Source organism: Bos indicus, chromosome 10 (genome assembly GCF_029378745.1).
Source record: "Bos indicus isolate NIAB-ARS_2022 breed Sahiwal x Tharparkar chromosome 10, NIAB-ARS_B.indTharparkar_mat_pri_1.0, whole genome shotgun sequence".
Lineage (NCBI taxonomy): Eukaryota > Metazoa > Chordata > Mammalia > Artiodactyla > Bovidae > Bos > Bos indicus.
Genome location: NC_091769.1, coordinates 76,307,092 through 76,331,867, shown reverse-complemented (window position 1 = coordinate 76,331,867; position 24,776 = coordinate 76,307,092). Strand labels below are relative to the sequence as shown.

Below are 24,776 nucleotides of genomic sequence, written 5' to 3'. Positions count from 1 at the left end.
AGGCTTTCTCTAGTTGTGGCTCGCAGGCTTTATTGCCTCGCAGCATTTTGGGGATCTTCTCAGACCAGGAATCAAACCCATGTCCCCTGCATTGCAAGACAGATTCTTAACCACTGGACCACCAGGGAAGCCCTAATAAGTTTTTTAAAATGTATTTAATATTGGAATCTACTGTTAGGAGATTCAAAAATCCTCATTTTGTTGTATAATGTATAATTTAAATGCTCATAATGATTTAAAATCATGAATTTTCTAAAACCAAAATTATAAATGACCTTAAAATAACACTTTCCTTTTCTCATTAGCTAAGAAATCTTCGAAACAAACTTCTCATAAAAGAAACTTCATTGCAAGAGATGAAGAGTGAGCTAGAAACTTACAAAGAAAATAACGTGCAACAGTCATTCCAGATAATGTCCCTGAAAGACGACATCAAGGACTTAGAGGAACTTATTGCTTCTCTAACCAGAATTAAATCTTTGAAAAACACCAGTATTCAGAGTCTTGAAAGAGGCAACTGGGATCTAACTGAAAGAATTACAGAACTAGAAAATCTTCTAAGGTAGGGAATTTTCTAGTTTGTTTTCAAAAATTTCATTCATTTTTCATAAGCTTGCAAATATTATATGAACTTCATATTCCTGACTGATCACAGAATTTAAATATAACAAAATTTAACATGCCTGACTCAAAATTAAATTTTTAATTAAGATATAATTTCCATTTCATTAAAATTCACCCTTTTGCAGCATACAATTTAGTAGTTTTTAGTATATTCACTAGGTTGTACAAGCATCACCACACTCTAATTCTAGAACACTTTCATCAACCCCTAAAAAAATCCATGTCTACTAGTAGTTACTCCCCAATCCACTCTCTCCAGTTTCTGACAACCAGCAGTCTACTGTCTTTCTCTTTGGGCTTGCCTTTTCTGGACATTTCATATGAATGAAATGTTACAATATATGGCCTCTGTGTCTAACTTCTTTAATTTAGCACAATGTTTTCAAGATACATCAATGTTTAGCCTAAATCAGTACTTAATTTTTTTATGGCTGAATAATATTCCGTTATAAGGTATATACCACATTTTGTTTGTCCATTCATCAGTTGATGAACATTGGGCTGCTTCCTTTGCAAGGGACTTTATGAATGAGCTGCTGTGTACATTGTTGTGTGAACTCTTACATGACTGTAAGTTTTATTTCTCTTAGTTAAATGCCTTAGGAGTAGAATTGCTGGGTTGTAAAGTAACTCTGTGTTTAACTTTTTGAGGTTACTTCTGAGCGACTTCCAGGCTGTTTTCCAAAGAGTTTTGATGAAGCTTACCTTTTTTTTCTTTTGTCATTTTGTGTCTTTGGTGTTATAGCAAAGAAACCTAATCTCGTATCACAAAGATTTACACATATGTTTTATTTTAATAGTTACTGTTTTAATACTTAAAATTTTATCTTTGATCCATTTTGACTGTTTATTCATTTATTTTTGGCTGGCTGGTTCTTCACTGCTGTGTGCAGGCTTACTCTAGTTGCAGTGAGCAGAGGCTACTCTGTAGTTGCGATGCGTGGGCTTCTCTTTGTGGTGGCTTTGCTTGTTGTAGGTGTGTGGGCTTCAGTAGTTGTGGCTTATGGGCTCGATTGTTGTGGCACACAGGCTGAGTTGCCCCATGGCAAATGGGATCTTCTCAGACCAGAGGTCAAACCTGTGTCCCCTGAATTGGCAGGTGGATTCTTAACCACTGGACCACCAGGGAAGTCCCCACCATTTTCTTTTAGATTAATCGAGTTTTTATTACTATTTTTCTCCTGTGTTATTTTTAAATATCTTTTAAATTATCATTAACTTTTTAACTTAGACCTTCTGATTACAATTAAAGTCTAAATTAGTGCTGTTATGTTATCCGAAAATAGAAATCTTATAACAATGTAACTCTATTTACCCATCTTACGCTCCTGTACTATTGTTATGATACATTTTACTTTTCCAAATGTTATAAATCTCATAAGATATTAATTTCCAGTACTAATTTCTATTGACCCCCACACTCACTCCTGGTGCTCTTCATTCCTTTCTACAGTTCTGGGTAGCCACCAGGGATCGTTTTCCTTTATCCTGAAAAATTGCCTGTAGTTTTTCTGCAATTTAATGCAGTTCTTCTAAGGATGAATTTTTCCATTTTTCCTTCTGAAAGGTTTTTTTTTTTTTTTTACTGAGAACTCTAGGTTGCCAGTATTTTTTCTTTCTGCACTTGAACGTGTTCTTCGGTTATCTTCTGACTGACTTACTTTGACTGACTTACTTTGAAAAGCCAGTGTTCAGTCTTATAGCTATATGTTAGAAGGTAATATATGCTTTTTTATCTGACTTTTAATTGGTAGAAATTTGATGATGATATGTCTTGGTGTGGCCGCCTTTGTATCTATCCTACTTTGGATTTGCAGAATTTACTTAATCTATCAATTGATGTTTTTCATCAGGTTTCAAAAATTCTTGGGAAGTATTTTTTAAAGTATTGTTTCTATCTCATTCTGTGTCTACTGTCATTCTAAGGCTATAATTACAAGGAATGACCTTTTGAGTGTGACCTACATGTCTCCAATATAATTTTATTGAATTATATTTTCTCTTAGATAATTCAGATATTTTCTTTGACCTGACCCATATTCACTAATTCTGTAGGATGCAAATCTTCTATAGAAAAGAATATAACAAACATGGAAGGTAGACTGAAACTTTAACTTAGCTTCAAGGTAGAAAATATTACCAAACCTATCAATTGTTAATCAAAACAAGAACCAAATAATTAGTTGTTTGTGTTTGATAATAAAACAGGTTTTTACATATGCTGTTTTCTGTTTCCATTTCTAATTCCTTTACCTTTCTTGAAACTCTATTCAGGGATTCAGTTAAAGAGCCCATGCAGGTGTTACTAAAATGGGAATACAGTTGTCCTTCATCTCTTGTGCCTCAGTGTCTGCAGGGGAGGGTTCTAGGACCCTGAGAGTACCAAAATCTGCACATGCTAAATCCCTTATATAAAATAGTACAGTATTTGCATATAACCTATGCACATCTCTTGTGTACTTTAACTCAACTCTAGATTACTTGTAATAGCTAATCCTATGTAAATGGTTGCTTGTGTAAGATAAATTTAATTTTTGCCTTTTGGAACTTTCTGAAAAAAAATTTTTTGAATAGTTTCAATCCATGGCTGCTTGAATCCATGGATGTGGAACTTGCAAATACAGGCCCATGGTAATTGTATCCATGTGGAACCTCCTGATCATCACGATATTATCATAGGAGCAGAGATGTATTCATACTTAAATTTCCTCTTGAAAAAGAGTGGTTTCAAGATTGACCTCTCCCAGGGGAACTACTACAGACTTAACATGGAATCATTCTCTCCATTTCTCTACCATTTCTCATCTCTTCCTAGAATTAAGCCGGGAACTTGCACAGCTCGTTTCATAAGGAATACATTTTTATTTGGTACACATATTTAATTTATTTTAAGTGGGGATATTTTTTGTTATTATTTGAAGTTTGAAAAATTGGTTTCATGATATTGTTACCTACCAATATCTTACACAGAGTACATCTGATTGAAAGAAAAAGAGCAGAGCGAAAAGCAGACCTTTTGGAGAAAAAGTTAGCAGGTGCTAACAGATTCTCCCCTTATATGAGTATGAAAGAACAAGAAGATTCCTTGGATAGTTTCATGACAAAGGTGAGAACAAATTTGGATTGATTTTTGAAGAAAAAGGATTTTTGTTACTTTATGTTATTCCAGGAGATAATTGGCCAATGTTGAGTGGTTTGTTGGTCCTCTTCTTGTGGAGGATAAAAGGAAGCAGTCCAGCATGGTGAACCGAAAGCGTTTCTGAAGTATGGAGAGAAAGTGCAAGGCAGATCTGAAGGTCTCTGTGATACTAAAGAGGAGGTTAGAGGGAATGCAGCTGTGAGAGAACTGGGAGGAGGTGGTGGTTAGAGAGTGAAATATTGAAGTTTTAAATTTCTGGTATGGGGTAGTTCTTGCTGCTGACAAAATCTGAGTTTTTGGATTTGTGTATAAGGATTGAGTAGGAGTGTAGAAGAAAGTCATTGAAACTGAGGCACAAGGGTCACAGAACTAAACTGGTGGATCATCCACACTGAATATTGAAATCTAGATGTATGCATGAGTTGGGTTTAGAAGGAGGAGGTTAGCCTGGTCCCTAGTAGACAGCAATTCACAGGATGAATAGAAGTTTTATGGAGGAATGCTGAAGGAGGATGGGAGATGAATTACTGTCAAGGAAGTGGTAAAAGTTTATTCTGAAATCCGTAGACTATAATTGTTTATTATATGCATGCTAAGTTGCTTCAGTCATGTCCAACTCTTTGCAACCCCATGGGCTGTAGCCTGCCAGGCTCCTCTCTGTCTGTGTAATTTTTGAGGCAAGAATGCTGGAGTTGGTTGCCATGCCCTTCTCCAGGTTTATAATATTCTGAATGTAAAATAAGTTCCATTGTGATCCAATTAATGTGAAGGGTTCCACTTAAAAAATTCAGCAACTACTTTCAGAGTTTAAAGTAATTCCAATTTTTAATTACTTCTTTCAAGTAATTCACAGTAACCCTTTCTATGTTTTTCACTTCTCTGTCATATCTCTGAAAAACTCTCCCACACCAGTCTGTGTAGCTCTGACCTTTTCTTCCACTGCTCTTTTATTCTACCTCTTTTTTTTTTTTTTTCCTTCCTGGGCTTTTAGTGAGACAAACCCATCATTACTTCAACAACTCTAGCTTCGCTTCTATCTCCAAGTTTCACATGACAAAAAGTCCAGAAAGTAAACTTATTTACTCAGTTTTCAGAATTGAAGGTGAAAAGAAGAATTTATAAAGGCAGAATCTTCCTGGGAGAGGGAGGGTGAAGGAGTAGTATTGCGTTATCTTCTATTTTTTCCTGTTTACAATGAAAGCAGGGCGCTTACAAGGGAACGGTTGGGGGAAAGAAATGTGACTTATCTGTGCTTTTACATTATCAAAGCTGTTACTATTAAATGATGTTCTATAATCATAATTAAGTCTTTATGAAAATATCCATTTCCCTGCCAACTTTGCACTTAATAGTCTTAGCATTCATTGATGATCCTTGCCTGAATCAGTTATTTTGTTAGGAGAACCAAAATGCTGAGCTGTGAAAGTCTATCTTTCCTTCTACATGTATTACCTCAAAATATTCTGTAAACAGTTCCTTCATAAATTGGAGCAGTTGGTTGGCTACTTCTCTAAGTTAAACTTCCTGTGTTCTCAAAATACTTTCTCCATAACATCAGGTTTTTTGCCCTTCCCACATGCCCCCAAAGAGGTATTTTAATACCTCTTGATGTTCTAGTTTACTCTTGTGAGTATGCTCTTGTCTCTCTTGTAACTCTGTAACTCTTTGTTTCTATAGAAAGCCTTTTCTCCTCAAGTTCTGTATTATGACTATACTGTATTATGACTATGACTATATTTCAAAAGGACAGAAATAGATGTCTCGATATTAAATTCCAAATGAGAAGTTTAACACGTGTGTTGGTATATTTAGGATAAGGATGAAGCTATCCTGGTCAAAAATTTTGAGAGAGACAACACTTTTTGCTCTGAAGGACCAAAAGATGGACAGAAAATTTGGGATAAGTGTCAACAAGATTTGATCCATGAGGAAAAACAAATACTTGAGTTAGACAGACCTCCACGTTCATACAACTGGGAAACTAAAATAGCGCGATCCCACTATCAGAAATTCCTCAGTCAGCTGTCTGCTCTTCCCAGCAACAGTGCTGAGCCCACACCAGCCATAGAGGAAGCTGTGAAAGAGAGCCTTCTGGAGACTGGTGCAAATGAGCAGTCTTGGAAGTCCGTAAGTGTATCGACAGATGAGTTCCTCTTTCAAATTAGTTTTAAGATGTGGATTTTGATGTTAGTCGTCAGTGAACCCTGTGGCCCTGATTGTATTTTTATTACTATAGTGATAAGAGGGATGAAGATGTCCATTATCACAATAGGGGTATTTAAGAGCAGAGAGGCCGGGTATGAATTCCAGCTCTACGATTACTGAATGTGTGCTTTGGGGCAGGTTATTTATGTTCTCTGTGCCTCAGTTTTGTAAATTTTGGTGGGAGTGGGTTTAGGGGGGATATAGTTTGTGTACCACAGAATGGTTGTAAGGATTAAATGGATTAATACATAATAAATGCTTAGTAGAGGTCAGTGTAAGCTCAGTGAATGTTAGCTTAAACATAGTGGTGTGGTGAGGATAATGCTTCTGTCATGACCAAACACTGGTCAGTTTAGTCAGTGCAGTGAAGTAAATTATCAAGTCAGTCATTTGTGTGAATTTACTGGTCACGTCTGTCAAGATTGATCCAGCAAGTTCAAGTGGATATATCTCCTGTTATGTTCAAATTATTGTAGTAAAATTTCATCACTCTTCATCCTGACATTCAAGTGAAAATAGGTATTGCTTAAATTCAGTTTGTTAGTAAAACCTGCTACACAGTAGTATGCTTATTGTACAGTTACAATTTTTTTACACACTCTCTCCTAAAATTCATTATACTATTTTATTTCTCAGTATTCACTAAAATGTCTTATTTTTGTATATCAAACCTTTGTTTCTTTTTTTTAAAACCAGCTTATACATGTTGAGTCTTCTTAAACATCTTCCCCACTCATCTATTTAGTAACTTAGTGTTCAGTTCAGTCGCTCAGTCGTGTCCAATACTTTGGGACCCCATGGACTGCAGCATGCCAGGCCTCCCTGTCCATCACCAACTCCCGGAGTTTACTCAAACTCATGTCAATTGAGTTGGTGATGCCATCCAGCCATCTCATGCTCTGTCATCCCTTGCTCCTCCTGCCTTCAATCTTTCCCAGCATCAGGGTCTTTTCAAATGAGTCAGCTCTTCGCATCAGGTGGCCAAAGTATAGGAGTTTCAGCTTCAACATCAGTCCTTCCAATGAACACTCAGGACTGATCTCCTTTAGGATGGACTGGTTGGATCTCCTTGCAGTCCAAGGGACTCTCAAGAATCTTCTCCAACGCCACAATTCAAAAGCATCAATTCTTCCATGCTCAGCTTTCTTTATAGTCCAACTCTCACATCCATACATGACCACTGGAAAAACCATAGCCTTGACTAGACGGACCTTTGTTGGCAAAGGAATGTCTCTGCTTTTTAATATGTTGTCTAGGTTGGTCATAACTTTCCTTCCAATGAGTAAGAGTTTTAATTTCATTACTACAATGTTAATATAAGTAGAACTTGCACATAGTTTTGAAAATAGAAATCATGGACCATTGGGGTGTTTTATCTATTTTTTTTTTTTTTTTCCCTACAGAGAGCTGAAGTCCTTCAGCAGGAAATGCAGATGCTCACTAAACGATTGGAGAAGCAATCTCATCACTCTGAAGAAACTGCTGGAGAAGTATCCGACACTGAGGAAAAGTATATGGAACAAAAAAGACTCTTGAAATGTCTGGAAGGAAAAATTGCTATTAATGACCTTTTTCAAGGGAAATTAGACTTGGACATGAACAAAGTAAGAATTTCTTGAAGTATAAGGCATTTTTTTGACAATGAAAATGATCATCTTACATCATTTAAATGTTCAAAGCTATTAATACTATTTGTACTTTCTTAATAGTGGGAAAGGGAGGAAATTTTGCTACAAATTTTGAACCTTCTGATTTTATCAAAATACCTCTCATTCGATTATCTCCCATTTTTCTACTGTACACATTTGATATTTATTATAAGGGCATTTGTTTACATATATATTTTTAAATTGGAGGATAATCGCTTACAATGTTGTGGCGGTCTCTGCCACACATCAGTGTGAATCAGTCATAGTGATATAGATATTCCCTTCCTCTTGCGCCTCTCTCCCGCCCCTTCCTCCCCTCTAGATCATCACAGAGCGGCAGGCTGGGCTCCTGTGTTACACAGCGGCTTCCTGCTCGTTACCTGTTTACACAGGATAGTGTATATATGTCAGTGCTACTTTCTCAATTTGTCCTACCCTCTCCTTCCTCCACTGGGTCCACCAGTCCACTCCCTGCATCTGCATCTCCATTTCTTCTCTGTAAATAGGTGTATTAGTACTATTTTCCTAGATTCCATATACATTAATAAACAATGTACTTCTTAATATACTTTTAAAAAAAGATTAGAGGGAAATGAATTCAAAGAAATGACTCTCTAAAGATGGAATTTTAGCTACTGTGTCAGGGAAGGGGCTGTTGGTGAAATTCCTCAATAATTACCTTATAGACCATTTCCTTTTCTATTTTTTGCTTCTCTGCATCTATAAAGTCAATCCTAAAAGTGGAATGGGACTAGGTAGGATTTTTTCAGGAGATTTTGATTCTATTTCACTACCTCTTCACAGAATCGCATGTCATACCCATCCCCATGCTATACTATTTCTATACTTGCTGTGCCCCAGAGTATAAACTCACGCACTCACTACTGAGTCTGTCATTCCATCCGGTCATTCATTCATTCATTGATCGCGTATAGTTTGATCACTCAGTTTTTAAAACCTTCCAGCACTTGGTAAAGTGGTATTGGCAATGGACTCCAGAGCACAAGGATGAATCCAGCTTCTACCTCTGCTCTTGAAAATGTAGTTGACAATGATTCATTTCCACATAAATATTTTGAAATATATTATGTTAAAATTTAAGACTATATAAATAGCACATGCATTCCACAACCCTTGAAACCATGCTAAAAGATTTGACGAAAACAATAATAATCTTCTCTAACCCTCTTTCTGCCTATTCACCTCAGTAACCAGTGTGTCTATATCTTCTATAACTATTGCAGTGATTATGGAAATATATGAGTATATACATATATGTAAATGTTGACATTTTTACAAAATTTGGACTGTACTAGTCAAAATACTCATCTTACTTGATAAGTAAGTACTTCATGGTCTTTCCTTAGATCAAAAGATACAGGTTTAACTCATTCCTTTACAGTTGCATAATATTCCATACTCTATATATAACTTATTTAACCAGTTCCCTATTAAGAACTATTGATGGTCATTCTCTTATTCCTACTTTTTATGCCACTACAAATAATGCTGAAATAAGTATGTTCACACATATGTATTTCCACACTGGTGCTTTCTCCCTCTATGGTGGGTGTGTGTGTGCTCAGTCACTTAGTTGTGTTCTACTTGGCTACCCCATGGACTGTAGCCCACCAGGCCCCTCTGTCCATGGAATTTTCCAGCAGGAATCCTGGAGTGGGTTGCCGTTTCCTAGTCCAGAGGATCTTCTCGACCCAGGAATTGAACCCGCATCTCTTTGCACCTACTGCATTGGCAGGCAGATCCTTTACTGCTAGCGCCACCTGGGAAGCCCCCTCTCTCTATAGGATTGAGTTCTAAATGTGTTCAATTAATGTATGAGTTCAATATAGTGTATGAGTATTTTTTTTCCCTTTGGTTGCACCACATAGCTTGCAGGATTTTCGTTCCCTGACCAGCAATCAGATCCAGGGCCCTGGCAATGAGAGTGCTGAGTCCTATCCACTGGACCACCAGGAAGTTTCCTCAATATTTAAAAGTTTAATGGCTTCCCTGGTGACTTAGATGTAAAGAATCCACCTGCAATGTGGGAGACCTGGGTTCAATCCCTGGGTCAGGAAGATCCCCTGGAGAAGGAAATGGCAACCCAGGCCAGTATTCTTGGCTGGAGAATTCCATGGACAGAGAAGCCTGGCAGGCTACAGTCTATGGGTCACAAAGAGTCGGACACGACTGTGCAGCTGAGCTCACACACATGTACCACCTTACTGAATTTACTTATTAAGTCCAATAATTTAGTTCTAGGGTTTTCTTGACACAGTTGAATATTATAGTTTTATAGGAAACAATGTATTTCTTTTAGGTTTTCAACTTATTGCCACTGAGTTACAAAGTAGTGTTTAGAATTCTTTTCATGTTTTCTATATCTATGCATTCTGTATGTTTCTCCTTGCTAATATTGTGTGTTTTCACTTTCTCTTTTTCCTCCTTAACCAGACTTGCCTGGGACATCTATTTTATCTTTCCAAAGAACTAATGGTTCTTTTTTATATGCATTTTACCAGTTTAGTTTTGATGTATACATAAGGAAAATATACGGTACCTTTATTAAATCTATACCCCTTGTTTCTCTTTTTCCTTATGTAAATATGCTCTTTTTGGTGGGGGGTGTTCCCTTGTTTTAATTCATAAAAACAGCAAAGGCTGTAAATATTCCTCTGTAAGTTGTTCAGTATATTTTTATATGAAGTTCTTTCACTGTATAAGTGTTTATAATTTTTCTATTAATTTTCATTTCTTCTTTGAGCTGCAGTTATTTAGAATTTTTTATCTTTTACACTTATATGTATATATTACTACTACTACTACTAAGTCGCTTCAGTCGTGTCCGATTTTGTGCGACCCCAGAGACGGCAGCCCACCAGGCTCCCCCGTCCCTGGGATTCTCCAGGCAAGAACAGTGGAGTGGGTTGCCATTTCCTTCTCCAATTCATGAAAGTGAAAAGTGAAAGTGAAGTCGCTCAGTCATGTCTGACTCTTAGCGACCCCATGGACTGCAGCCTACCAGGCTCCTCCGTCCATGGGATTTGCCAGGCAGGAGTACTGGAGTGGGGTGCCATTGCCTTCTCCGATGTATATATTATATATACATATATATTTTTTAAATTAAATATACCACGAGTCTTCTATTGAAAAGCAGCAGCCCATTTCTGTACTTCCACCTATCCTATTTCCCAGAGGGAACTACTTTTAACCTTTTTAGCTATTGCTTCTGGTAGTAAACTCCATTTTCTTAAATGATTTGCTTATACTGCTATGTGTGCTGTGCTGTGCTTACTCAGAGCTCAGTCATGTCCAACTCTTTGCAACCCCAAGGACTGTAGCCTGCCAGGTTCCTCAATACATGGGGATTCTCCAGGCAAGAATAGTGGAGTGGGTTGTCATGCCCTCCTCCAGGGGATCTTCCCAACCCAGGAATTGAACCAGGATCTCCTGCCTTGTAGGTGGATTCTTACCAGCTGAGTTATCAGGTAAGCCCTTATATTGGTATATCCTGAGTTATTTGTTTTAGACATTATCTGTTGACTTCCTATTATATGATAGATATAATTTTATCTCTTTCCCCCTCCACCTTCTATTGTCCCAGTATAGCTATATCAGTATTTTTAGCTAGACCCATAATCAGCATTTACTTCAATATGACACTAAATAATGTTTACAAAATGCCCAGTATTATACTCTTGTGACATTTCCTTTCTTGTAGTAATGTGTGTTATTTTTCCTAGAGTTAATAGTTTTCTTGTATTTTCATATGTATAATTTTCAACATTCACTTATTAATTTTTCCCCAATATTATGTCAGATGATCTTATAATCTACAAAAATCTCCCATTCTTTCTCATCCAGACTCCTTAATTCTCTTGCATCAGTCTGGACTGTTGCTCTGTGGGCCTGGGCACAGCTATAATCCTGTGACTTTTCTTCTCCAATCTCTTGGTTAGGTTGCACTGTTTCCTGAATCTTTTGTCTTCCTTTCTTTTGATGTACTTTCTTATTTTGCTGGGGTACATCTTCTAATAGATTTCTAAGAAATGGTATCTTGGAGGGAAAAATTCTTTGAATAAATTACATGGTCTTTTTTTGTTATTGTTTACCGTCAGGATCAGTTGATAGTTGGGTTTAGACTTTATTTTCACACAGATTTGAAGGCATTACTCCATTGTCTTCTGATTTCCAGTGTGTTATTAAGAAAAATGGTGCCATTCTCATTCTTATTCCTTAATATGTTACTTGTTTTATTTTTTTTAATGGATTAAGACATTTGAAATAACATTTTAAGTAACTTTTTTCTCATTATAAAATTAATTTATGTACATTAGTTCTGTATGTTTCTCTTACCTAATAGTATTTTCATTTTCTCTTCCTTTTTTAAAAGTTAAAAAAATGTATTTATTTATTTATTATTGTTGGCTGCACTGGGTGTTCAGTGCTGGGTGCAGGCTTCTCTAGTTGCAGCAGGCAGGGGCTATTCTCTAGTTGTGCTGCACAAGCCTCTTGTTAAGGTGGCTTCTCTTGCTGTATACCATGGGCCCTAGAGCAAGTGGGCTTTAGTAGTTGCGGCTTGTGGGCTTAGTAGGTTTCAGCATACTGGCTCAGTAGTTGCGGCTTGTGGGCTTAGTAGTTGTGCCACATGGCTTAGTTGCTCCATGCGTGTGGAATATTCCAGGACCAAGGATCAAACCTGTGTCCCCTGTATTGGCAGGCAGATTCTCAACCACTGGACCACCAGGGCAGTCCTCTCTTCCTTCTTTAACCAGCCTTGCCTGGAGTATCTATTTTCTTATTGGAAGAACTAGTGATTCTTTAAAATATATTTTATTAATTTTTAGTTCATGTATAATGAAAATATGCATATCTTTATTAAATTTGCACCTCTTCTCCATCTCTCTCTTTTCTGGTAGTATCTTTATAAAGTATAAAATAGTAGAAAGGATACAATTAAAATAGCCAGTAATTCTACCACTTTGAGATAACCAGTGTTAACATATAGGTATATTTTACTATCAGAGAAGGCAATGGCACCCCACTCCAGTACTCTTGCCTGGAAAATCCCAAGGACGGAGGAGCCTGGTAGGCTGCAGTCCACGTGGTCTCGAAGAGTCGGACACGACTGAGCGACTTCACTTTCACTTTTCACTTTCATGCACTGGAGAAGGAAATGGCAACCCACTCCAGTGTTCTTGCCTGGAGAATCCCAGGGACGGGGGATCCTGGTGGGCTGCTGTCTATGGGGTCGCACAGAGTTGGACACGACTGAAGTGACTTAGCTTAGCATAGCATATTTTACTACGACTATTTTTCATGAATATTTTAACATAACTGAGATAAGCATCGGAGAAGGCAATGGCACCCCACTCCAGTACTCTTGCCTGGAAAATCCCATGGATGGAGGAGCCTGGTGGGCTGCAGTCCACGTGGTCGTGAAGAGTCGGATACAACTGAGCGACTTCACTTTCACTTTTCACTTTCATGCATTGGAGAAGGAAATGGCAACCAACTCCAGTGTTCTTGCCTGGAGAATCCCAGGGATGGGGGAACCTGGTGGGCTGCCATCTATTGGGTCGCATAGAGTCGGACACGACTGAAGCAACTTAGCAGCAGCAGCAGCAGAGAGAGGCATAATTTTTCTTCATCCTGTTTCTTTCATTTAAATATATCATTAGCATTTTCTCTTACAGTATTTTTGAAAACTTGATTTATAAGAAATGTATTAATCTGAATGGAATCCTAGATTTCTGATTTAAAAAAGAATGGATATGTAACAAGCAACGAAGGTTTACTGTATAGCACAGGAAACAGTAGTCAATATCTTGTAATAACCTATAATGGAAAATAATCTGAAAAATAATATATGTGTATATGTATAACTTAATCACCTTACTGTGTACCTGAAATACTGTAGGTCAACTATAACTTCAATAAAATGTATATATTAAGGGAAAAAAAAACCAAAAGAAATATATTAATTCTTAATACATGAAATGTATTAATTAATCACATGTAATTTAATTCTTTTTTGACATTTGTATTTCTTCATGTTATAAATACTGTTGTAGAGGATATCTTTTTGCTTGAACCTTTAAATATTTTATTATTTCCTAATCATACCTTATTAGAAAAGTTGAACTAAGACATGCTATCACATGGTGTTTATAAATTGTCTGCTTAACTGTACCTTTGTTAGCATTAAGCTATCACTTTTCTGTCACATTTTATTTTCTGAATTATTATAATGCATATTTATGGTGAAAACTATCCTATTTATATAAGAATTAAGTCTATAATTTATCAGTCTAGAGCAGATCTGGTATGCTAGTGTGGCATACCATCTTAAAGCATAGCTTCTTTGTTTCAATACTGTTGATTTCTGTAAAGGAAAACTCTCAATCTAAGATTTCCCAGGTGGATGAACATGGCAAAACATTCGAGCAGCTAGAGAAAGACAACAAGCAAGAAACATTACTGAATATTCAGCAGAATTTTCAGACTGTTACAACTCAAAGATTAGAGGAGAAAATTCAGAAACTTCAGAAACAGCTCAGTGACTTGAAATTGTCAAATAAAAATATGAAAACTCAACTGACAAGAGTAAATGTCCTTAAAGTAAGTAAAGGATGTGAGGCTTTCAAAAATTCACTTAAGCTTTGTTCTGTTACTGTTTTTGCTGTATGTTTCTCATTGAACTTAAAAAATTATTTTACACCCATAAAAATAATATATATAATATTAAACATATAGGATAATAAAGTTAGATGTTGTAAATCCACCACTCATCTTAAGAATCAGAGTATCTTTGGATCTTCGCTGTATCAAGCTTCAGTTGTAGTATTTCGAAAGTACATTTTATGCCTGAAACCAAAGATGCACTAGATACTTATTGGTCAACTTTTTTTGCCCGTTTATCAAGAATATTTAATCTTACTGTATCCAGTTATTCTCTATTTCTGTGTTTGATTACCACAGACTAAGACTCTTGAGGACATGGAACATGTGTTAAACCTCTTTAAATCCCAAATGCCTAGTTAATAAAAGTTCTCATTAACTATTGGTTATTGATGAACATAGTGGAGAAATGTCCTCTTAATTCATAAATTGTGGAATTTTCTTTTTCTACATTATCTAGCTCGTAAAAGAAAGAAAGAGAGAGGAAGAAAGTAAAAAAGCATGAGTTATCATGCATCATGCCTGTCTGTTACTTAGAAGAGATCTAATCATAGTCTTCTCCCTTTCCCACAACCTCTACCCTCATAGGACAAAACAATTGAGAAGCTCAGGGAATCTCTAACAAAAGTTGAAGCAATGAAAGGGAAGGCAGTTATGGAAACAGACCTGAAAACTACAGTAGACTCTGATGAGCAAGAAGCAAGATGGGATAAAAAGAAGATCCATCAAGTGTTAGAAACTGCCACTCCTGAGCTCAGCACAGCAAAGAGCACACTTGAAGAAGTACCGGGAAAACAAGAAAAGGTTTGTTTTCTTTGAATACTATATTAAAATTCTTTAAGTTGAAGTGATAAACACCAACCTCAATTTAGACTACCCTAACTTAGACAATGGAGAAGGCAATGGCACCCCACTCCCGTACTCTTGCCTGGAAAATCCCATGGATGGAGGAGCCTGGTGGGCTGCAGTCCATGTGGTCTCGAAGAGTCAGACACAACTGAGCGACTTCACTTTCACTTTTCACTTTCATGCATTGGAGAAGGAAATGGCAACCCACTCCACTGTTCTTGCCTGGAGAATCCCAGGGACGAGGGATCCTGATGGGCTGCTGTCTATGGGGTCGCACAGAGTTGGACACGACTGAAGTGACTTAGCAGCAGTAGCAGCAGCAACTTAGACAAAAGAGAATTGATTGCCTTGTGGAATCAGAGTTAAACAACCAGAGCTCCGAGAAGGCAGAGATGCACCTGGGCTATGGATCAGCACCTGGAATCTTCAACATAAGGCCTTTGTCACCATTTCTTCTTGGCATTTCTCAGTGAACTTCTGTCTGACTGACAGCCACAGGGTTAGAGTTTCTGTGACAGGAGAGAGAATCTCAAGAAAGGGTCTTAAGAGCCCTGAACAGTTTGGATGTTAGTGCTTTTCTGTTTTCTTCTTATCACAATTTTGAATGCGTATTTGCCATTTATCTATTCACTTTAAAATCCCTTTAATTGCCTTGCGCTCTCAATTTCAGGTGTTTCTACTTTAGGATATTTAGGGGGCAGGGTTTACATACTAGGTTTCTTAACTCAGTACCACCTTCTTCTGTTGACATGGTGAGTGGAGCTTCTTAAAGTTTACTTAGGAAGTCAAGCCTTTTATTTTGGGGCAGGGTTTATGTGATGTCTGTTTCTGCAGTACTCTCTTGTTTATATAAGTCCCTAATTTCCAGTGCTTGCTTTTTCCTTTTCCTTTATCACTAAGCCTCCTCAGAAACCTTGCCCTCTAGATCTGCCTTTTCTGCTCTCACATACTTTCATGCACCTTTCTTTTCCTTCCACAGACACCGGTGTTCTGATCCACCAGTTCTCAGACTTGTTTTTAGTATTTCCTCCTTTGTGAACTGTCGCGTATCTGGGACACCGGAGGAATCTAGCTGCATACTCCAGCTTGGGTTCTCAACTAGCCTTTGCCGGTTTAGAATATTTATTTCCCCACTTATATGCAGAATGAAGTCTGTGGTAGTCTCTACTTGTGCTTTAGGCATGATTTATGGATGATTTTATCTGCTCTCCTGTTGATCACTATAGAGAATGGGCAGAGAGAGATGTACTTCGGGGACTCTATTACCTACAGCAAATCAGAAGCCCCCAAAATAATTACCTCACGGATGAAAAGCAAGCAGCAGTAAAATTAAGTTTATCCTATAAAATTGTAAAACTAAAAACAAATCTTAAAATACAAAAGTAAGTTTAGATTTCTTATAATAGAGTTTTTTTAGCTTAAAAATATATTTGAATGTAGAATATGTTATACTTCATAAAGAAATGTTTAATAAAACTAAATTTCTTAATATTTCATTGTACATAGTAAGGTGATCAAAACTCATGACATATCTTGATTTTGGGGGGGTGGTTCTTTGTAGCTTGTTGACTTTCGAGAAACTATTATGAAGATGTTGGGCTTTAACATGAAAACAGCAGACAAGAAAATCATCAATCACCTAAGGCTTATTATACAAGTATATGAAGCATCTGACAAATCAAAGATGGCTTCTGAGTGTGAGACTGGACAGGATAATGAATAAAGAATTTCTGCAAACAAGAACTCACAAATATGGACATTTCCTCTAGCGTCTTGAATATGGTTATATTATGAATAAAATGCATTTGAAACTTTTCAGTTAAATCTGTTCTCTCCTTTGATATTTGGCAATTCACTTTTCTTTGTTGCAATCATGTTCTACATACATACAAATACATTTATTTGTGGTCTAGTCTGGATTGTTATTATAATGCATAGTGTCTAATTATATTTATTAACTGTATTTTAAGCAGAACTAACCCTTAGTTGGAATATTCGTATCTACGTTAATGGCTTGTGTCTAGAATGAATGGTTTTTGGGGTATGTCCCCTTATGAATCTAGGTAAAGTTACAGTCTATAATTTGAATCTATTTTATCTATTTGATTAACTGAGAGTTTGAAAATCAGATATGTGCTGGCGTCCAGCCCCAGCAGGATCTAGGGATTCCCTCAGGATGACAGCGTTGGCTAAAGAATAGATAAAGAGATAAGGAAAGAATTTTGCAGTTAAGAAAATAGAGGAGAGAAAAAAGAGGCTGATATTCCTTGGTTTACGCAGAAAGCCAATAAAGCCCCAGCACGGGACTTGCTCTGTTCACGTAGGCTGCAGGCGCCCTCTCGAATCTTGGAACGTGCCCCACCTTAGGCACTTTCTCGAGTGGGTCTTAGAAGCCCAGGCAGGAAAGTGAACGCAGAGAGCCCCTGCGCCCCATGAAATCAGCCTGAATAGGAAAAGGAAAGAGAAAGAACGACATGGGGAGACCGAGCTTCGGTAAGCAAGGCCCGCACTTTATTTTCCAAAGTAGTTTTTATACCTTAAGTTGTGCATAGAGGATAATGGGGGAAGGGGTAGAGTCATGCAAGGTCAGCAGTCCTTGATCCTTATCGAAGCCAGGCTTTCTTTCTGCAAACCTATCATATGCAAAAGTTTTAGGCGCATCATCTTCTGGCCAGGAGGCCTGTTAACATTTCATGACCCTTTCTTCAGAAAACTTATTTTTCTCTAAAGGTGATTATTCTAAAGTCAGGCGCCACCCTCCAAAAGCATTAGATAAAGTTGCATTCCTATAGGGCAAAAGTGTGGTGGGCTATAACAAGAAAAGAATTAACTCAAGGGTCCAAGGTTACAAACATTAAAGGTACTACTTACATTTCTATACACCAACTATATTAATCAATATACTCCCAGGGACTCAGTAGGTAAGGGATATGGAAACTTGGCAGCAAGCATTAGCTCAACAAAGAAATCCTCTACTGCTAAGTCGCTTCAGTCATTTCCCGACTCTGTGCGACCCCATAGATGGCAGCCCACCAGGCTCCCCCGTCCCTGGGATTCTCCAGGCAAGAACACTGGAGTGGGTTGCCATTTCCTTCTCCAATGCATGAAAGTGAAAAGTGAAAGCGAAGTCGCTCAGTCGTGTCCGACTCTTAGCAACCCCATGGACTTCAGCCTACCAGGCTCCTCCATCCATGGGATTTTCCAGGCAAGAGTACTGGAGTGGGGTGCCATTGCCTTCTCCAAATCCTCTACTAGTTCTATTCTAACAATTTTAACTCTCTGAGAAGCTCTGCATTGTTAGAATATCTTAAGCTTCCTGTGCCTCTTGTGGTTGGGAGGCTGTGAATCTGAACAAACCTGTCAGGCAAGCTAGAAAGTCATCAGAGGGGTTTGAATTGAAACACTCCTATTATGCCCAGGAGACTTATTAACTAGAGTTTTAAGTTGATATTCTTCAGAGAAAGGTGGTCGGGGATAGCCCCCCGTTAATGTCAGAGGAGTTGGTTAAAGTCGTGAAATAGTAAAACAGACAGATTTTGGTTTGGGGGTAGACACTCAGGCAGGCCCAGAGGGGCACCCCTCGAGTTGTGGCTCGCCTTGCCCACCAGAACTCTCCCACATGGCCTTGTCATGGGTGGGGACTCCCGTGCTGGGTCCCAGCAGATATGAAATATTGAAAGGTAGGAAACTCATTAAGAATTATTAATAATGTGCAAGAATATATTGTTTATTTTTCTTAGTTAATAGTGTCTGCCAGTGTTTTCCTAATTGTAGATAGATCTCTAAGTTAATGATGTTTTAAAATATATTATTTCTAAATTTTACTTAGAACAGGAAACTGTTCATCTTACAAGATAGTTTTAGATTTATCCAAGATGTCCTCTGTAGGAACAGGTCAGAATCTGGACAGGCCTGTGGATACCCAGTGCCTGCTGCTGTCATTTGAAAAGATCTCCTGTGGGGCTTAGTTTTAGAGGGATCATCAGGGTGGAAGAAGTGATGTTACACTGGACCTTATAGTAGTAACACTTTGGAAGAAAATGATTCTCTTGAATACTCATTCAAGGAAAGATGAGTGAACTTCTAAAATGCTCACATTGTGTCCCAAGGCACTCTGGAGCACTACAAGATCTCAGCATGCCATGGAGTGTTTAAAATTTTAAAGAGAAACAGTGACATTTGACACTTGTCAGGAAAGTACTTGAACTATTAGCTCCTACTAATTTATAGTTTGAACACTGGCTCACTTTTCATTCCTTTTGATGACATATATTTTTAATAAAAACTTCCCAGGGTTTCTGAGGACTTTTGAATTTGTGGCCAAGTGGGGGTCAGCAGTTGGTGGTATCACTACCAAGTAAGGTGATTCCAGGATCCCTGGAGGCAAGGTAAGAGGTTCACTTACCTTTTTTTCTGGAGAATATCCTTAAGGAAAGGTAGGGACACCCTGCACAGAGCCTCCACCTACAGCCCAACCTGCTCAAGCTCTAAGAAAACCACCTTCTTGTTCAGGATTCCCCCACGGTCAGTGGTCGGAGGTTCGGTCAGGTGACTGCTACAGCCTCAGCTTCTAAGAGCTGGAAGGATAGCACAACCCCATGAGCCTGACAAGCTGCCGGACCCCTTCCTCCAGCTTCTCCTTTCTGAGGAACTGCAAATACTACCAGCTCCAGGATCAAGTTCTTCATGAATGTGAACAGTGGCAAGGTCTGGCAGTCTCAAAGAGTCAGTTCATAAGCATGTTAAAGAAAATTTATCTTTAAGTACAGAGTCCCTAGTCTTAAGGCTCCTTTATGAATTGTATTAATAGAAACTGTTCAACCACAGAGCACTGTATAAGGTCAGCTATGTTAGGTCTGAGCAGAGGAGGGAGAGGAACCCTTCCAGTACCTGGAACAAGTTGCTGCCTCTCTGTTCTTTAATGAGAAGTGAATTTAGACTTAAGGATTTAGACAAATAATTTTCAACCTTCAAGATTCAGAAAAATTATCTAATTTAAAATAATACATTTTCTGGACCTATCTGGAGATTCCAGTTCAGTGCATATTGTGTGGGGTAAAGTATGGACATGTTTTCAAAGCTGCTTAAGTGTATGAATTGGTAAAATTACTTTGGAAAAGTTTGGCAGTGTATCAGTTTCCTACTGCTGCTGTAACAAATTATCACAAACTTTGTGGCTGAATCAAATGTTTATTATTCTACATTTCTGGAGGTCTCAGAGCTATGCTCCTTCTGGGGAGGGGAGAGAATCCATTTCCTTATCTTCCCCAGCTTCTAGAAGAATCCCACAGTCTATGCTCATTGCCTTCTTCTCTCTTCAAAGCCAGGGTCTTGAGGTTTGCCAGGTCTTTCTAACACTACTACTTCTCTTATTCTCCTTCTGCCTCCCTCCTCCTCTCTTAAGGATTCTTTTGATTGCATTAAGCCCACCTGGTCAATCCAGAATAAAATCCCTATTTTAAGACCAGCTGATTTGTGAGTTCAACTCTAGATTCCAGGCATCCCCGATCGTGGCAGAAATACCTTCGGGCCAGTTTAACGGAGCTTGTTGCCACATAAGTATAAGAGCCAGCAGGTATAGCCACCAGGCACTTCCTCACTGCAAAGCGCCTGTTGTCCCCTTCCCAGAAGGGCTTTTAGTGCTCCTTCCCTATTCTGAGCCTTTGCCAGCGCTCCAACACACCCTAGCGACAAGTGCAGCTGCAGAGGCAACTCCACCTTATAGTCCAGCATTTCTATTCAAGATTCCACCGGGGAACGTAGCCAAACTTCCTCTCCAATGCGTTCAGTTCAGTCGCTCAGTAGTGTCCAACTCTTTGCGACCCCATGGACTACAGCACGCCCCATCACCAACTCCCGGAGCTTCCTCAAACTCATGTCCATTGAGTCGGTGATGCCATCCAACCATCTCATCCTCTGTCGTCCCCCTCTCCTCCCGCCTTCAATCTTTCCCAGGATCAGGGTCTTTTCAAATGAGTCAGTTCTTCGCATCAGGTGGCCAAAGTATTGGAGTTTAATATTCAGGACGGATTTCCTTTAGGATGGACTGGTTGGTTCTCCTTTGGAACCGTCCGTTCCACTCGCTTACACAGTTTGAAAGTTTGCGCCACTGCGCCTGCGCATTCCTCAGCGGCTGGAAAGCCGGAAGCACTTGTTTTTTGTGGGGCTTTCTCTGTGAAAGAGAAAAGAGGGCGGAGGAGATTCAGAGCTGATGATGACTGGCTGAGGGAAATGATTGGCTGGTAGAAAGACCATTCCAAATCGCACCTTCGTGCAGGCGGGGAACCAGCTGGATTGGGAATCAGCCTAGAATCCATCCTGTAGGTGGCGGGGCAGGGGCCGGAGTCGAGGAGAGGGCTGGCTGGAGACCAGTCTGGCCGGCGCAGGAGGGCAACGCGGGCTGCGGGCGCAGGTCTTTTCCTGGAGGGTTCTGGCCCGGCTCCTTCGTGGGGAGCTTCAGAGTGTGGGGCTGTGTCCAGCGTTCTTGGGTCCCGGCACCCTCAGACTGGTGTCGGGGTCCCCAGCCCGATACTGAATCGGAGGGTCTGGGTGGCGCCCCTGACTGTTTCGAAATACTTGTCGGGAGAATCTGATACTCGGCCAGGGTTGAAGCCCAGCCCACTGTTGCCCGCTGGCGGAGCTGGAACGCTGCGTGATTTGCGTCAGGGTTCTGGTTAACCCCAGGTTGGCCAGTTAGGTGGTCAGCTTTGCAAGTCTCGGTTTTGTCCTATCCCCCACGCAGATCTGGGGTAGGCGTCTACACTCTGGGGAAGTGAGATTGGGGGTTTGCAAAAATAGCAGGGCTGGAGGATTGGTGAGCAGTGCTCCGGTCGTGCAAGTTGAGTCCCTTGAGTGCTGTCTCTGCTTGAGGAACTTGGCTGGTTTCTTAGGCGCTCAGATTACAAACGGTTACCTTGATACAGTTATGTAATTTATCTGTTACTCTGATCACGTTGCACCAAATATCTGGGTTTCTTTTACAGACCATTTCTTCAGTTCAATTCAATTCAGTTCAGTCGCTCAGTCGTGTCCGACTCTTTGCGACCCCATGAATCGCAGCACGCCAGGCCTCCCTGTCCATCACCAACTGCCGGAGTTCACTGAGACTCACGTGCATAGAGTCAGTGATGCCATCCAGCCATCTCATCCTCTGTCGTCCTCTTCTCCTCCTGCCCCCAATCCCTCCCAGCATCAGAATCTTTTCCAATGAGTCAACTCTTTGCATGAGGCAGCCAAAGTACTGGAGTTTCAGCTTTAGCATCATTCCTTCCAAAGAGATCCCAGGGCTGATCTCCTTCAGAATGGACTGGTTGGATCTCCTTGCAGTCCAAGGGACTCTCAAGAGTCTTCACCAACACCACAGTTCAAAAGCATCAATTCTTTGGTGCTCAGCCTTCTTCACAGTCCAACTCTCACATCCATACATGACCACTGGAAAAACCATAGCCTTGACTAGACGGACCTTTGTTGGCAAAGTAATGTCTCTGCTTTTGAATATGCTATCTAGGTTGGTCATAACTTTTCTTCCAAGGAGTAAGCGTCTTTTAATTTCATGGCTGCAGTCACCATCTGCAGTGATTTTGGAGCACAAAAAAATAAAGTCTGACACTGTTTCCCCATCTATTTCCCATGAAGTGATGGGACCGGATGCCATGATCTTTGTTTTTTGAATGTTGAGCTTTAAGCCAACTTTTTCACTCTCCACTTTCACTTTCATCAAGAGGCTTTTTAGTTCCTCTTCACTTTCTGCCATAAGGGTGGTGTCATCTGCATATCTGAGGTTATTGGGATGGTGTAAATCAATGGCAGGGCTCATCTATTGAACTTTATTCATTTTTGTTTGTTTAGGGGTTTTGGTAGATGGCTTTTTGTTATTGTTTAGTTGCTCAGTCGTGTCCGACTCTTGTTTTACCTTATTCTTAAATTCTGAGGATATCTTATCAGTTTAGTCACTCAGTCGTGTCCAACTCTTTGTGACCCCATGGACTGCAGCATGCCAGGCTTCCTTGTCCATCACCAACTCCCTGAGTTTACTCATACTGATGTCCGTGGAGTAGGTGATGCCATCCAACCATCTCATCTTCTGTCATCCCCTTCTCCTCCTGCCTTCAATCTTTCTCGGCATCAGGGTCTTTTCCAATGAGTCAATTCTTCACATATGGTGGCCATAGTATTGGAGTTTCAGCTTCAGCACCAGTCCTTCCAATGAATATTCAGGACTGATTTCCTTTAGGATTGACAGGTTTCATCTCCTTGTAGTCCAAGGGAATCTCAAGAGTCTCCAACACCACAGTTCAAAAGCATCAATTCTTTGGCACTTAGCTTTCTTCACAGTCCAACTCTCACATACATACATGACCACTGGAAAAACCATAGCTTTGACTAGACAGACCTTTGTTGGCAAAGTAATGTCTCTGCTTTTTAATATGCTGTCTAGTTTGGTCATAACTTTTCTTCCGAGGAGCAAGCGTATTTTAATTTCATGGCTGTAGTCACCATCTGCAGTGATTTTGGAGCCCAAAAACAATATAAGAGCCACAAATATGGAATTAGAGAATCTCTTATTAACAGTTTTATTGAGATGTAATTTACATACTATGAAATGAACCAGTTTTAAGTAAACAGTGCAATGATATTTAACATATTTATAGAGTCCTGCAACCATCACCATAATGGAATTAGGTAATTTTTAATCCCCCTGGTAATAGTCTTTACTATTCTCAAAAGTTAGTCTAAGTGGACATTTTGGAAATACAACCTAAGAGCCTCTGAAAATCTAAGTGCAAGTCATTTTATACTTGAGCAGGTGAAATTAAGAGGAGAATTAAAGCAAATATTCCTAGAAGTTTTAGGTAGTGAAACTTTTGTGTATTGTAATACGAAGTAGATTATAACCATTCCAAGTGTCTTGTTTTATGAAGAATATGCCATAAATCCCATTTTAAAGATGACAAAAGAGTTTGAAGAATAAGTTGTCTAAAGCTACATATTTGTGCCTAGGTTAGGCCCCAAGCCTGGATGCTTTATCTGCCTTTGCCACCTCATTGGACTGGTTTCCAATTATATATTACCTGTACAATTCCTCCATTTATTGAGGAAATAATTATATAGTGACCACTATGCCAACAACAACCAAAAACACTCCTTGAAGTGCTGGAGGTACCATAGTGAACCAGATAAGTTTCTAACTTCAGCTAATAGTCTGATGAGGAGACAATGATCAATTGAAGAGAGAAAGTGAAAGTGTTAGTTGCTCAGTTGCTTCAGACTCTTTGTGACTCCATGGACTGTAGCCTACCAGGCTCCAATATCCATGGAATTCTCCAGGCAAGAATACTGGAGTGGGTTGCCGTGCCCTTCTCCAAGAGATCTTCCTGACCCAGGGATCAAACCTGGGTCTCCCACATTGCAGGCAAATTCTTTACCATCTGAACCTTGAGGGAAGATTCATGATAAACTGAAAAAAAATATATATATATTCTAATTTTAAATACTGGGAGATGCTATTTTCTTTGTTTTGGCTATGCTGCAAGGCTTATAGAGTTGTAGTTCCCCAGCCGGGGATTGAACCCAGGTCCCAGCACTGAAAGCATGAAACCTAACCATTTGACCACCACCCAAGACATGCT

At 39.3% G+C, this 24,776-nt stretch overlaps 1 protein-coding gene across 16 annotated transcripts in view; it reads left to right on the top strand.

The window, feature by feature from the left end:
• The window catches only part of LOC109565244 (coiled-coil domain-containing protein 170-like), a 42,055-nt gene extending 21,948 nt beyond the window's left edge, over positions 1-20,107 (top strand). For 11 of the 16 annotated variants that reach the window (XM_070796715.1, XM_070796714.1, XM_070796723.1 and 8 more), the window contains 7 exons: positions 306-562; positions 3,595-3,730; positions 5,576-5,890; positions 7,372-7,572; positions 14,011-14,238; positions 14,887-15,102; positions 16,709-16,971. In XM_070796715.1, coding sequence (XP_070652816.1) covers positions 306-562; positions 3,595-3,730; positions 5,576-5,890; positions 7,372-7,572; positions 14,011-14,238; positions 14,887-15,102; positions 16,709-16,870 — 1,515 coding nt within the window. In that variant the 3' untranslated portion in view covers positions 16,871-16,971. The other 5 variants (XM_070796724.1, XM_070796718.1, XM_070796716.1 and 2 more) reach the window with 5 other exon arrangements.
• Positions 20,108-24,776: the final 4,669 nt, after the last annotated feature.